Source organism: Cornus florida, unplaced genomic scaffold (assembly GCF_030987335.1).
Source record: "Cornus florida cultivar Cherokee Brave unplaced genomic scaffold, ASM3098733v1 CherokeeBrave_3.0.0_Hap2_Chr10, whole genome shotgun sequence".
Classification (NCBI taxonomy): domain Eukaryota; kingdom Viridiplantae; phylum Streptophyta; class Magnoliopsida; order Cornales; family Cornaceae; genus Cornus; species Cornus florida.
The window spans coordinates 96754191-96769155 of NW_026775580.1; the positions used below are offsets into that span (position 1 = coordinate 96754191).

General features: G+C 34.2%; 1 protein-coding gene across 1 annotated transcript; it reads right to left on the reverse strand.

Moving 5' to 3' along the window:
- Positions 1 to 1417: 1417 nt before the first annotated feature.
- LOC132276104 (sugar transport protein MST6-like) lies at positions 1418 to 14325 on the reverse strand. The gene is made up of 4 exons (XM_059777374.1): positions 14098 to 14325; positions 4733 to 5061; positions 2207 to 2836; positions 1418 to 2055 (listed from the first exon to the last, which is right to left on the reverse strand). Exons 1-4 carry the CDS (start codon positions 14225 to 14227, stop codon positions 1612 to 1614), a joined length of 1533 nt encoding a protein of 510 aa, XP_059633357.1. The 5' UTR covers positions 14228 to 14325; the 3' UTR covers positions 1418 to 1611.
- Positions 14326 to 14965: the final 640 nt, after the last annotated feature.

Below are 14965 nucleotides of genomic sequence, written 5' to 3' on the forward strand. Positions count from 1 at the left end.
GACAGGACTGAACATGAAAATTCAACCCATTGCAAATTTCGAGGCAAATATGAACTTGATAAAAATTTAAAAGAATGGGATGATATTGAAGGTAACCTGCTCCAAACCTCCCGTTGCCATCTCTATTAAAATTATATCAACATATCTACTATGGTTCGTAATAGTAATGTTTGACTGATTTATTAGGCAGAATTGATGTTGTGGTCCAGCTGGCATAAATTAATTATATTTGACTTCAATGCGTTGACATCATCACACGCACGCGCCATTCTCTGATCACAACTCTGCGAATATTCGAGCAACAACCAAAACAAAGGCGAAGCTCTCGGCACTCTGGCACACGGCGGGCCACAACAAGGCACGGCGACGGTAAACAAAACACCGACGACAAGATTGACCCCAACTGCAACCTACCACGAGGAGGACTGCTTGGAGTCGAGAATCTGCCAGTAACAAGTTTTCGATGAAGAAGAGGACAGCCAAGAACGCCGGCAAACCTCTGCAACTTCCGACGAAACCAAACTCACCGACCTCATCACTACCGGACTCCATCATTGTCATGTCCCATCATCTCACCGAAACTGTGAAGCTAGCCTTGGTCGCCGTTCAGTACCGCTGTCGACATCCTCGCTCACCAGTACCGCGACGGCCGCTGTACTACGTGCAGAGCCCGTCACGTGACTCCCCACTCTCACTCCTCCGTGGGCCTCCACTCTCGCGAGTCCTCCTCCGGCTACTTCTCAACACACCCATCAATAACAAACCCAAGAAACAGAGACCACACCGGTGCCATACCCTTTGCTGATGCTTCCTACTCCAGCGACTCCAAACACTTTGCCTATAATGGCTCCTACAGCAATCTATACTGAAACAATTCAAATATACACACACTTATTCATTATGAATTTTAAATTTTACAGAACAGATGGTAAAACTTACAATGTTTACCGAACTCTAACATTAGTTTATACACAATATTATGGATAATTAAATTATATTGACCTCTTTTGGAGTTTTAAGTAAATTACATACCATAAACTGCAATTGTTATTTTGACATCTCCTAGCAAGTGATTTTCAGTGTAAAATGTTAATAATACTCTTACATTAATTTGTCATTTCATTACAATCCATGAGATTATTTTTATACTTTTTCAAACGCTAGCTCTCTATGCATCATGATACTGATGATCTGTTTTTTTGGAGAGCAAGAGTGAAAATGTTCGAATTTGATGAAGATGAAGATATGATTAGATAACTTAGTAATATGAACTTTAGTTATATTTTTCCCTCCAAAACTGATATTTGCTGTTATCAGGAATACAAAGAAAAATTAACAGTTGTAAAGTAAAAGATTGATCATGTCTCAAATCATCGACTAATTGAAGAGTACAAGGTTTACATAAATGGGAAAGAAGTTCCAGAAATCAGGGGAGAAGGTGCTATTAGAAAGGTAAAGCTTAAGAGTACAATTTTTTTTTGGTAAATAAAATCAATTACATAATTGCTGTGTTAAAGTAGGTTTCTGTCACATAGTATGTGCATGACCTTTCTTGTGAATTATCGTCAGTTATATAATAACCTGATTGAGGACTTACACCCAACACTAAAATTAACAAATCTCTTTTGGGTCGACCTCATCGTCCGGGATATATTTTCCCCAGAACCAATGTGCCTTCCACACTTTGTTCATGTCTTCGATGGGGATGTTCTTGGTCTCAGGCAAGAAGAAGTAGACAAAAACAGTCATTATGAACAAGAATCCGGCGAAGAAGAAGAAGAGGCCGAACTTAAAGTTGCAGAGCATGGAGAGGAAACACTGAGCTATGATGAAGGTGAAGAACATGTTCGTGGAGACGTTGATGGACTGCCCAGCTGATCGAATCTCAAGTGGAAAGATCTCACTCGGTACCAACCATCCCAATGCACCCCAAGACCAGGCGAATCCAGCTACGTATAAGCATATAAACACCAATGCAAGATCGCCAGCCGCTTTGCTGATGCTTCCTACTCCACCAACTCCAAACTCTTTGCCTATAATGGCTCCTACAACAACCTATAATGAAACAATATATGTATGTTAATTCATAGAGAATAATAGGAGTCCGACAGCAGACACATCAAATTAATTTTATATAAGGGCTGATGTGACATGACATCATCGTAATGTCTGTTCACATAATTAAAATTTTCGAATAGATGGATACCTGGCAAATGAGCATCTGAATACCACCTTGAAGGAACAATACCCTTCTCCCGAACTTGTCGACAAAGAAGATTGACAGCAATGTAGCAAAGACATTAACAATGCCAGTTATGACAGCACTCATAAGGGAGACATCGCTACCAAGTCCCAGTGTCTTGAAAAGAATAGGAGCGTAAAACATGGTGACATTGATGCCGGTGAGCTGTTGGAAAAATGGTATGAGGAGGACCATGACAAGTTGAGGTCTATATCTCCGTTGCCTGATGTTCCTCCAGGGGTGTTTCACTTGCTTTGAAGTCTCGCTCGCCTGAACCAAGTCATGGAACTCCGCGTCAACATTTTCAACGCCTCTGATTTTCTGCAGCATCCCTCTTGCCTTGTCCTTGTGGCCTCGCTCTATGAGGGAATTGGGAGTGTCTGGCAGGAAGTAAGCCCCGAGTGTCATCACGACAGCAGGGACACCCGCGAGACCTAAGGAAATTCTCCAACCAATGCCTCCCTTGAGCTTGGACGTGCCATAGTTCACCAAGTTCGCAATGAGAATTCCTATTGTAAGGGCCATTGAAAACCCAATGTTGAGTGCACCTCTTATTTTTGCTGGTGCCATTTCTGACAGATACAGCGGCACAGACTGTGTCAACAATTAAATTTAATAAGATTAAGAGGCCTTTGTTGGATATTATTCATTGGAGTCATACAAAAAATTGACCGTTATTTGCAGCATTACTCACATATATATTTACTGGTGTATTCTATTTTTAATTTTTATATACATTTTTTTCATATTTTATAAGTTTCTTGTCGATTTTCAATTTTTCACACTTTCTATTTTTAATTTTTAGCCTCGTCTCTATTTTTACATTTTTTTCAATATTTTATAGGCCTCGTTTTAATTTTCAAACACATATACGGAGTTTTCGGTTACAAAATCCTATAAAGCGTCGTTTGGATTCTCTATTTTTTATTTTTCCAATATTTCCTTCTTTGTTCACACTACATAGACACTGAGTCAATCTCTATTTTGCAAGACTTTTTAATAAAAGAAAATTCTTCTTAAACTTGATTTTACTTGAATACTAATATTTATTCTGATAACTCATGCGTAAGATTTATTCAAAGATTTAAACTCTTACTCAAAATACTCTTTAAATATTTAATTGACCTCTTCTTTTTGTAACTGTCTCTCCACTCCAGTTGTATTATTTGTTTTCTCTTTTCTTAACTTTAAAGTAATAAATCTTTAAAATTTATCTTCTAATGGAAAATTGTGAATTTTTTTTTTAATTTTTTATTTAAAAACACTTATCATTTACTAATTATTAATTTTAAATTCAAAAATAGTGTTCCTAACTATTGCAACTTGTACCCAACAATGTGCCGTTTGGAAAAAAATGGTATTACAATTATTTAGAAAAAAAATATTAATAATAATTTATTTTTTAAAAACAAAATAGTTTTCCTTTACTCTTTTTGATAATAATAATAATATATTCTTGATTTCAATATTTTATAAGCATTGTTTCCATTTTTAAAAAACTTATATATTGTTTTCGGTTTTCACAACTTCCTCATTACATACGTTGTTTAAGACGAGGCCAGTTTTTTTTTAAGAAATTTTAAAAATCAAAACAGTTTATTTTATTTTATTTTATTTTTTTATTTATGTTCCCCTTCTTCTTTATAAAAAATAAAAAGTAAAAAATCCTTTTTTTCAATTGTTCAAACAGACACGTCTTCTTCTTTCATGTGTACTCGGCTGTTTTTCTTTGTGATCCTCTTCGTCTTTAAAAAAAAAAAAATTAATAAAAATATTCATTTTTTTTCAATTGTTTCAAAACAATAGCAATCAAACCGACACATCTTCTTCTTTCATGTCTACTTGATTGTTGGTGTCTGAAGAACGTTACATATAATCGGTGGATTGGATCTTGCCTCTCTCATTCTACCTCTCTCGCTTCTTCTACCCATCTCTTCTATCAACATTTACTATCTAACTCTACTTTAAAAACCAGCATTTGGTTGAAACGCATAACTCAAAGCCTATTTTGGCTTAAGGTATATTTCAATCTGTATTTTGTGTTATTTATATTTTTATTTTTGAGGATACAATGATTGAATTTTTTTTTCCTATTCTGTTTCTTAATTATCTAAAGTTTGTTAACTATAATTCAGAATTATCTATCATGGTGTTCTCATTCTTTGTGCTAATATGCCCCTGAATGTTCATTTGGGTATAACCCAAGTCAATGATTTGGGTTTTTTGTGTTTCTAACCTTCCATTCTTTTGCTCTCTCTCTCTCTCCTTCTTGTTTGCGGGTTTGGAATATTTATTCATTTTTAGCCCCCCAAAATTTCATTTATACACATATTGGTTATTTTACTTTTTGTTTTACTGAATAAGTAAAGTCATGCATTTAAGACTTAATAAATCTAATTTCTAAATAGATATAAAATATTAATTATTTATTCAATATAAATTTTTATTTATGTGCAAATGCACGTTAGTATATGTGTGTGATTTTATTACCTGGTTGGCATATCCAACACCAACACCTAGCAATATACGACCAATGATGAGCATTGCCACATTTTTGGCAAGACCATTAAAGAGAGAGCCAGCGAGAAACACCATCCCTCCAAAAAGCATGGAGATCCTTCGTCCGAAAACCCTCGTTGTTTCGGAGGCAACGAATGAAGCTACGAGTGCAGCTATGTAAAGTGAAGAGGTGAACAGTTGAAGTATCTGGCTATCAAATTTGCAGTATTGATTATAATAGTGACCAGAGAGATTTTTCTCCTTGAAGTACACAGATGGGAAGAACTTTTCCAAGAATTCATCCATGGATGTCACACCTCCTGCATTACATAACATTGAATGTAATTTATCCGTTTATGGTTCATAATCATATTACTAATAATTATCAAAACATCAATTATAAATCAAATATTTCATTATATATATTTTCATGTATGCAAAACTTGAAGGAAAAATCTAACCATTTAGCATGATTAGTCTCAACAATCTTAGTTTTTTTTTTTTTTTCTTGAGTATATGGATTGACATCCCCAAATGTGAAAGTGCCTTAAACTAGGTTGCTATCCGTACATTGCACAAATAAAAGGATGTAATGAGAACTTTGCCAAAAAAAAAAAAAAACTACATAAATTCTAAACTTATTTTTCCCTTCAGTTTAGAAAGAAACATGTGTTGGGATTATATGCCCTGGCATAGCAAATTCCTGTTTGGATTAAAGTGACATATGTTCCTGACGTTTATAAAATATTTATGTTTTATACAATTGGTGAATTCAATGTATTATATTTCGATTCATTATAGAATTGATAGTGTCCATTTGATTACAAAAAATATTTATATATATGTATGTGATGACAATCAATGCATGATATATAAATAGTAATCACAAATGGTTCATAGTCGGTAATTATGGATGAACTCATAATTAATTAAGATTTGAACTTGATCCACGTTAGGTTGAGATATATTGCGAGAGCCGTCGTATGCAATTGCTCCCTATCACCGTCATGGCATTTGACTCTTAAGCATTAGAAAATTATAAACTCTTTTATTAATTAATAATTACTTTGATTTGTTCGGCGGATTTTTCGGGATCCTTAGACCGACACTTTGGGTAGTTATGTAATTAATAGTTAGAGGGTTATATTTTCAATATTTGCATCATTGTTACTTGTATTTATTTTGTATTGATTATGGTTGATCACAAAGTAAATTCGAAGGCCTTCGTGTGTTTTTAGACAAAATGATTTATTATATATTTATTTATTTAAATTATTATTTTTGTCAAACAAATGTATTATTGTGATCGAGCCAGAAATAATCAATGGTACCAAAATAAATATATTAATTTAGTAGTCGGATTGATGGCTTTATTTATCCGATAACTAATTATACATAGAGGGGTCAAAGTGTAAAATTAACTTAGTGGTTATTTATTATTTAATTGGAGTTCAATTAATTTCTTTTAGTGGAGTAGAAATTAATTTATGAATTAATTGAATTGGGTCCATGGACCGGGCCAATTATTAATTCATCGTAGCCAATAAAATAATAGGCCCAATGGATTCTCACTCATAACCCAACTTGATATTGGAATCATATTAGATTTGAGACATGTGAATTAGAGATAGAGAAGGATTTGTTGTTTCCTTTTCTTTACATTTATGTTGCCTATAAATATACATGGTCTATGAATATTTTGGGGTGTGATTTTTGGAAGAAGAAAAAAGGAATAAATTTTCTCTCTCTAGAAAATTAGGGTTAGTGTTCTCATCTAATGGAGGCTCCCATAAGCCTAGTTTTCCAAGGCCATTCATGGAGGCTTATGAGTGATTCCTAAAGGCAAGACTATTACCAAGAAGATGGAGATCCATGGAAAAGGTGTCTAGCAAAAGGGATCTACAATAAGTGAGAACATTCACTTTAGAGGAGAGATCTAAGGTTTACTCAAACCTTGATGTAAGTATTCAATCTTTTAATTGAATGATACATCATGTTTTATTTTTGCATAAAACTTGTCTCTATGTGATGAATCAAGATCTATGAATCAAAATCCCTCGAAAAGTTTTTAAAACTTGCACGTTTCCCAACAGTGGTATCAGAGCATGGTTTGATTCATTACTAGAGATCATGTTTTTATCAAAATCATCATCATGGATCCAAATTATATATATATATTGATGCATGATTTAATATATTGATACATGATGATGTATGTATAATTGTGAATGAATGATGATGTGTGTTTGGGCCATGGATGAAGCTTATATGTTAATTGAATGTAATTTTATCTTTGGATGACTGTAATTAAGGCTTTGATTTAGCCGTTTGAAAGTTCAATGATGTAATTTAATTTTTTCATTGTATTTCAAATTGTAAATTTATTTGAAGCCATGTAATCTTCATCAAAGGATGCTATAAAGCTTCAAGAAGGTCAAAGAGGGTTAAATTAGGCTTCAGGAATTTTCTGGGATTTTTTAGAAATTTTCTGGAATTTTTCTGGAATTAACGGCGGTTTTCCGGTGACCGGAGGCTCGCTGGCGGCAAGAGGCAGGACTGGAGGAAGAGATGGGATCCGGTGCAGCGCAGGACCATGCAACCAGATCCACAACCGTTGATCAAGGGCTGCAATCAAGTGCAACACCAACATAATACACCTGGCGCGTGAGGAACACGCGCCAGGGTCATCAGTTTGCTGGCGCGTGAGAAGCACGTGCCAGCACAAGTCAACCTCTTCCACGCGCGCGTGCAGGCGCGTAGAGGTGCTCCCACGCCCCCCAGGTGCGTGCAAGCGCGTGGGGGCGCGTGTCTTGACCTGGCAGCTCCCCTAGGCGCGTGGGAGCGCGTGTGGGGTCCTTCGGGCTTGTTCCAGGCACTGTTATGCTTCTTCAGGCGCGTTCTTGTCTCCTAGGGTGTTTATAAGTGGATGGAGGACCCTCGGGCAATACTTAGAGCAATTAAATGTTAAAAGCTAAATCCATTGGCCATTTAAATTGTTTCTGTCTGTGGTTTAATTATTTATTGATGTATGTGATGCATGGAATAGATAATTGATTATTAATTATTATTCATGCATTGGATCCATGATATTTATTTAAATGGCTTGATTTACATTAATTAAATTATGAAAATTAATTGGATGAGATTACTAATTAATTTGAGGGCACTTATTGGGAAACGAAAAATTATTTTTGTAAATTATTTTTAAAGTGTGCTTCAAATTAAATATTAGTGAATCATTTAAAGTCCAAATATTTTCTAAATTTAATGGGATTAAAATCAAGATGTTTTGCATGCATTATATCATGTAAATTGAAAACCCTAATTATTAATGACTAAAAATTGAGTGGGAGCGGGGATTTTTATATATTGCCCCATGGCCTTCGCTATTAAAACCATTGTAATTAGATCTTCAAAAATAAGGCCCCATGCATGATTTGAAGAGTCTTAATATTACAAGAATGGTTGTCTCATGAAAATAAAAATGTTAAATGTTCATTGTAATTAGATCTTTAAAAACAAGGCCCTACGCATGATTTAAAGAGTCTAGATTATAATGACAACATATTTAATGTTTTATTTTTCATTAGAGCTTTAATAACGTTATACACTCAATCTAAAATCAATAGTGTTAGCTCCCCAACGGAGTGGTCTACACTAGGTGATTTTAGAAAGGTTAAACATAATCGGGAATCATTTCATATAAATAGACAAGGCATTGTCTTAAGAGATATGGAAATGATGGGATTTGCCCGCCAATAGCAATAATGAACTTCGCCAACCGAATAAGTTATTGGCGTATTGGTTATTCGATTTTTCATGCAGTGGTTAAGGGACCCACATACTATTTTAATGGAAGTGCTCGCCTAATAGTAAATGAATCTCAACAATAGTAATAATGAACTCCTTCAACAGGATAAGTTATTGACATATTGATTGGTTGATTTATTATGCTACAGAGTTGAGGGACCCGCATTAATTAAAAGGGATTGTTCACCAATAATGATAATGATCTCTTGTTCGATTGAGATTTATTGTATTATGTGGTTAACAAGCTCATTTTAATTTTAAATATGCATGACAGTATTAATAATTCACCTTGCATATTGTATGAATGTATTTATATTCAGATTAATTATGTCTAATCCAATTTATCTACTTGCTTATATATTCAATGCAACTGGACCTCATTAATATTGACTGAGAAATGAACTTAGATATTTTATTCACAACGTAAGGGTACAAATGTATTTACTACTCCTAAACCCAATCCTTTTACTTTAAGATACCCAAGAGAACATTAATGCTTTGAATAAGTGAAATAAGGCAAATGAGATGACTTGGTGCAATATTCTAGAGTTTACCTCGAATACGCTCCAAAGCTAACATTTACATTATTTTATTTTCTTCAAGCATCATGTTAAATGTCAATAAGATGTTTTGGTGAGATTAGATAGAAAGTATGCCAAAGTACGATGTCAGACTTGAATAGCATTAAGATAGCCTAAGAAACTCCAGTATGAAATCAAATTTTGGAAAATGATTGTTTATTATTTAAAATTAGCTGGAGATCAATAGGGCTAACTTGGGTGGTAAGTTTCAAGTTGACATGATTATTGCCTTGTTACCAAACTCATTCGACTCTGTTAGAGTGAACTAAATAAGGAATCAGTTGGAGTTCACACTCGCTGATATTCTTATAAAATTGGTAACAGATGAAGGGATAATCAAAAGTATGGGCGTTCCTATCAATCTAACCTAGTCTATACCATCTTCTTCTAGGCCCAAGTGGATGGGCAAAGCAAAGAAGAAGAATGATAATAGGACTAGGCTAACACAAAACGTGGGTATCCAAAAGGTTAAAGGGAATAAGGCAGTGTATGTTGAGGGCAAAGAAAACTGTTTCTTTTGTCGTTAACTAAGACAATAAGGACAAACTGTCTAAGCAATGACGTGGCATAGGAAAATATATATTTAATCATTGAGCCATGTTATATGGTTGTATCTATTAATTCCTGATGAATAAATTCTGGAGCCACTAAACATGTTTGTAATTCATTGCAAGGATTTCAAGAATCCAGAAGCCTCGATGATATGGAATATATTTGTACTTGACCTGATGTCAAGGTTGTAGCTAAGTCAGTGGGAGTATTACATCTGAAATTAGAGAGTATGAGGATATTAGTATTAGAGAATTATCTTTATGCACAGAGGTTAGACGCTATCTAATTTTTGTTTCACTTGTGGTTTATAAAAACTGTGTTGTTATTTTCTAAAACTGGTTTTATAAAATTGAATAGATATGCGATTGCTTCTGGTGCATTAAAAGATGATTAATATACTATAATCACAAACTCTTAAGATTTGCAGGATGTAGAAACTAATGTTGCATCTTCTAGATTGAATGTTAAGAGAAAATTTGTTATTCCTGACTCATTGTATTTTTAATGTCTATTTTTGGGTTGTTATCAATCAAAATGAGATTCAAAGATTGGTCAAAGAAGGTTTATTACCTAGTGAGGCAGAGGAGCCTAAACCAAACTTGTGAACCCTGTTTTGAAGGATAGATAACTCTAAGGGCTTAATCAGCCAGATGAAATAGACATAAAGGACAATGAGAGTCGGTACACACGGACACGTGTGGTCTTGTGAACATCCAAGCAAGATTACTCACGTTTTGGATAAATTTACCTGTTGCGACACAAGTCTTATACTTTTGGTATATTCCGAGAGGGTCAAGACTGATGTGGAGCATAGATTAGGTAAACTTATCAAGACACTTCGATCTGATCGAGGATATGAGTATTTCTTGAGATACTGCAAAGACTATATGGTCAATGAGGGTGTTGTGTACCAGTTTTCCACAATTGACGCTAAATGCATTTAGGTGTCAAATAGGAATAACAGAATTCCACTTAACATGGTTAGATCTATGATCAGTTATGCTATATTATCTCTTTCATTTAAGAGTTTAGCGTTAATTACATCGATGCGCATTATGAACTGTATTCCATCTTAGTCTGTCTCAAGGATACCGTTGAGCTGTGTTTTTAACTAAATCTTAGTTTGAATCACATGCACATATTGGGTAGTCTTGCACATGTGCGCTTGATATGGACAAGTAAGTTGGAAACAGATCATACGCATGATAGATTTGATAGCTACTCTAAAAGTCACTAGAATGGATTATTTTATGATCTCAATGATAAAAGTTGATTGTTTACACTCACTGTTTATCTATAGGAGGATCATATTATGAATTACATACCTAGTAGCATAATGTTAGAGAATATGGTATGAGTACCAGATGTACCACATGTGAATACACTTATTATAGATATTGAGAATAATAAATGAATTCCCTATTGATGCATCAGCATCATCTAGTACACAGATTCCGGTATCGGTACATTAATGTAGTGGGAGGATTATCATTCAATCCGACAGAATCATGTTTTTAGGTGAGACCATTATGGACATCCCTGTTAAACATGAGTTGGACTCAGTAAGCTACACGGAAGCATGAACCGATATGGATACAAATCGTTTTGGCGAGTTACTATGAAATCAGAGTTGGAATCTATGTATTCTAATAAATTCTGGAATCTTGTAGAACTTTCTAGTAGGGTGATTCCTATGGAAGGCAAGTTAATCTACAAAAAAATATCAGAAGATTTTTTTAGTGAATAAATCATAAGTGTTCAAGGGAATGTCATTATATTTCTGATTCTATATATATTGATGATATCCTACTCATTTAGAATGATGTGGAAGTTTTGTCATCAATAAAGAGGTAGTTGTTCAATTACTTTTAAATAAAGGATTTTTCAAGATGTAAGCTATATTCCTAGGATCAAGCTTTTGCAAGATCGGGTTAAAAGGAAAATAAGCTTATCTTAATAATCTTACATTGATAAAGTTTTGACCAGGTTTGGTATGTATAACTCAAAGAATGAGTTTTTGCTTTATTAATATGGATTGCTCTCTCTAGGAAGTAGTTTTCCAAGACTAGCAGAGGAGATTGAGCAAATAAGACTGGAACTATATGTTTTGGCATATGGGAGTCTCATATATGCCATGGTCTATACCAAACAGGACATCCGCTACATAGTACGGATAGTCAGTAGATATCAGTCCAATTTTGGACTTGATAACTGGTCTGTTGTGAAAAATATCATTAAGTATCTAAGGAGGACCAAGGATATCATACTCATTTATGGATGTGATGATATGGTCCTAGTCAGGCATGCTAGTTCTGATTTTCAATCAGAAGTAGATACTATGAGGTTCATGACTTAGTGTATGTTCACTTAATGGAAGGGAAATTAGTTGGTAGATTGTTAAGCAGATTTCAACTGCTGACTCAAACCTGCAGGTGGAATATATTGCAGCCTTAAAGGCGGCAAAGGAAGCCTATTGGTTTGATCTCACTGATTTGGAGGTTGTGGAGTATACTAGCCTGCCTATTGAGTTATGTTGCGACAATAGTGTAGAAGTAGTCCAAATCAATGACCCAAGATTCTATAGAGGAACAAGATACACTGAGAGGAAGTATCATGTTCTACATGATATTATCCGGCAAGAAAATGTACTTGTAGTTAGAACATTGCATTAGAACATAACTTTGTTGATCCATTATCAAAGGTGTCATTGATCAATAATTTTGATCATCATCTGGATAACATTGGAGTTAGGTGCAATTTGAATTGGCTATGAGGGCAAGTGGGAGCTGTTGGGGTTATATGCCCTGGCATAGCAAATTCCTGTTTGGATTAAAGTGACATATGTTCCTGACGTTTATGAAATATTTATGTTTTATACAATTGGTGAATTCAATGTATTATATTTCGATTCATTATAGAATTGATAGTGTCCATTTGATTACAAAAAATATTTATATATATGTATGTGATGGCAATCAATGCATGATATATAAATAGTAATCATAAATGGTTCATAGTCGGTAATTATGGATGAACTCATAATTAATTAAGATTTGAACTGGATCCGCGTTAGGTTGAGATATATTGCGAGAGCCGTCGTATGCAATTGCTCCCTATCACCGTCATGACATTTGACTCTTAAGCATGAGAAAATTATAGACTCTTTTATTAATTAATAATTACTTTGATTTGTTCGGCGGATTTTTCGGGATCCTTAGACCGACACTTTGGGTAGTTATGTAATTAATAGTTAGAGGGTTATATTTTCAATATTTGCATCATTGTTACTTGTATTTATTTTGTATTGATTATGGTTGATCACAAAGTAAATTCGAAGGCCTTCGTGTGTTTTTAGACAAAATGATTTATTATATATTTATTTATTTAAATTATTATTTTTGTCAAATAAATGTTTTATTGTGATCGAGCCAGAAATAATCAATGGTACCAAAATAAATATATTAATTTAGTAGTCGGATTGATGGCTTTATTTATCCGATAACTAATTATGCATAGAGGGGTCAAAGTGCAATATTGACTTAGTGGTTATTTATTATTTAATTGGAGTTCAATTAATTTCTTTTAGTGGAGTAGAAATTAATTTATGAATTAATTGAATTGGGTCCATGGACCGGGCCAATTATTAATTCATCGTAGCCAATAAAATAATAGGCCCAATGGATTCTCACTCATAGCCCAACTTGATATTGGAATCATATTAGATTTGAGACATGTGAATTAGAGATAGAGAAGGATTTGTTGTTTCCTTTTCTTTACCTTTATGTTGCCTATAAATATACATGGTTTATGAATATTTTGGGGTGTGATTTTTGGAAGAAGGAAAAAGGAATAAATTTTCTCTCTCTAGAAAATTAGGGTTAGTGTTCTCATCTAATGGAGGCTCCCATAAGCCTAGTTTTCCAAGGCCATTCATGGAGGCTTATGAGTGATTCCTAAAGGCAAGACTATTACCAAGAAGATGGAGATCCATGGAAAAGGTGTCTAGCAAAAGGGATCTACAATAAGTGAGAACATTCACTTTAGAGGAGAGATCTAAGGTTTACTCAAACCTTGATGTAAGTATTCAATCTTTTAATTGAATGATACATCATGTTTTATTTTTGCATAAAACTTGTCTCTACGTGATGAATCAAGATCTATGAATCAAAATCCTTCGAAAAGTTTTTAAAACTTGCACGTTTCCCAACAACATGATCATGAGAACCACCGAAAATTTTACTTGAATGGTATTTCCTCAGCCTTCTCATAGGAGAGATTGAAAGTTCAAGCTCGAGCAAGGTGTGTGTATATATGTGTGTGTTATACAAGATTTATGTAAATATTAAAAGTTGCACCCTTCTTTACTGTTTAAATTTGAAGAGTGGATGGTGATTAATAAAAGTATATACCAACCTGATATTCCGATGCCATAGCCGAAGATGAGACCACCGGTGGCGGCAACAATACATGTGATCACCACGAATGCGGTGATGCCGCCCTCATACTGTTTGGAACCATTCTTAACAAAAACTCCTCCTGCCATCTTGTAGCCAAATAACAGTAGTACTGAAAGGACTCTTGATTTCTTTTCTTCTCAAGTCTCTCTTCTCCTCCTTGGTACATATCAGTGAGGAGAGGGAGCGCAAGTTTGGCCAGTTTTATTGAGGTTCTCGAGCGGTAGGCGGGAATCCCGAATCTTGGAAAGTTTAAGCACTGTTGTTATCTAGAAGTAGAAGACACATCTCACATGTTGCTATACTTATTCTCTCATCCAGTAATATTATTTTTGGCTATCAATTTCATTCTATCGAACCGAATAATAAGATGTTAGGTATATTAGATAAACTGGACATATCATGTCATCAAATGAAAAAACAGCTAATTAATGGTAAGATAGCAATACGCAAATTAAAAAATAAAAATAAAATTAAAAAAACCTTTGCATGAGAATAATTTGGATTATGTCTTGTAAATGGTGTCCACTGTATTAGTGGTCTAAGTGGACTTAATGGATTGATGACCGTATTAGTATTATGTAAGGTAAAGTGGACTTAATGGGTTTTCCACTTACATGCACTAAGTCGTAATCTTGGTTCATTAAGGCTAAATATACATGAATCAATTGTATGAAAAAGATGTGCGAAGAGAATAAAATAAAAAGTTCTCTTTTTGGTTTTCGTTTGTCCTAATGGCTTACTTCTCCATCATATATGTTTGATCTATATTTATAATATATTATTGGCATGAGTCTTTAACCAAGTGAGACTTGAAAGAGAAGCTC

What these genes read in the sequence shown, in the direction of transcription:
- LOC132276104 (XM_059777374.1), bottom strand. Translation starts at nt 14,227, where the DNA reads ATGGCAGGAGGAGTTTTTGTTAAGAATGGTTCCAAACAGTATGAGGGC. An exon ending in CTATGGCATCGGAATATCAG is followed by an intron (nt 5,062 to 14,097) that starts GTTGGTATATAC and finishes TATGTAATGCAG; the next exon opens with GAGGTGTGACATCCATGGAT. An exon ending in GTGTTGGATATGCCAACCAG is followed by an intron (nt 2,837 to 4,732) that starts GTAATAAAATCA and finishes TTGTTGACACAG; the next exon opens with TCTGTGCCGCTGTATCTGTC.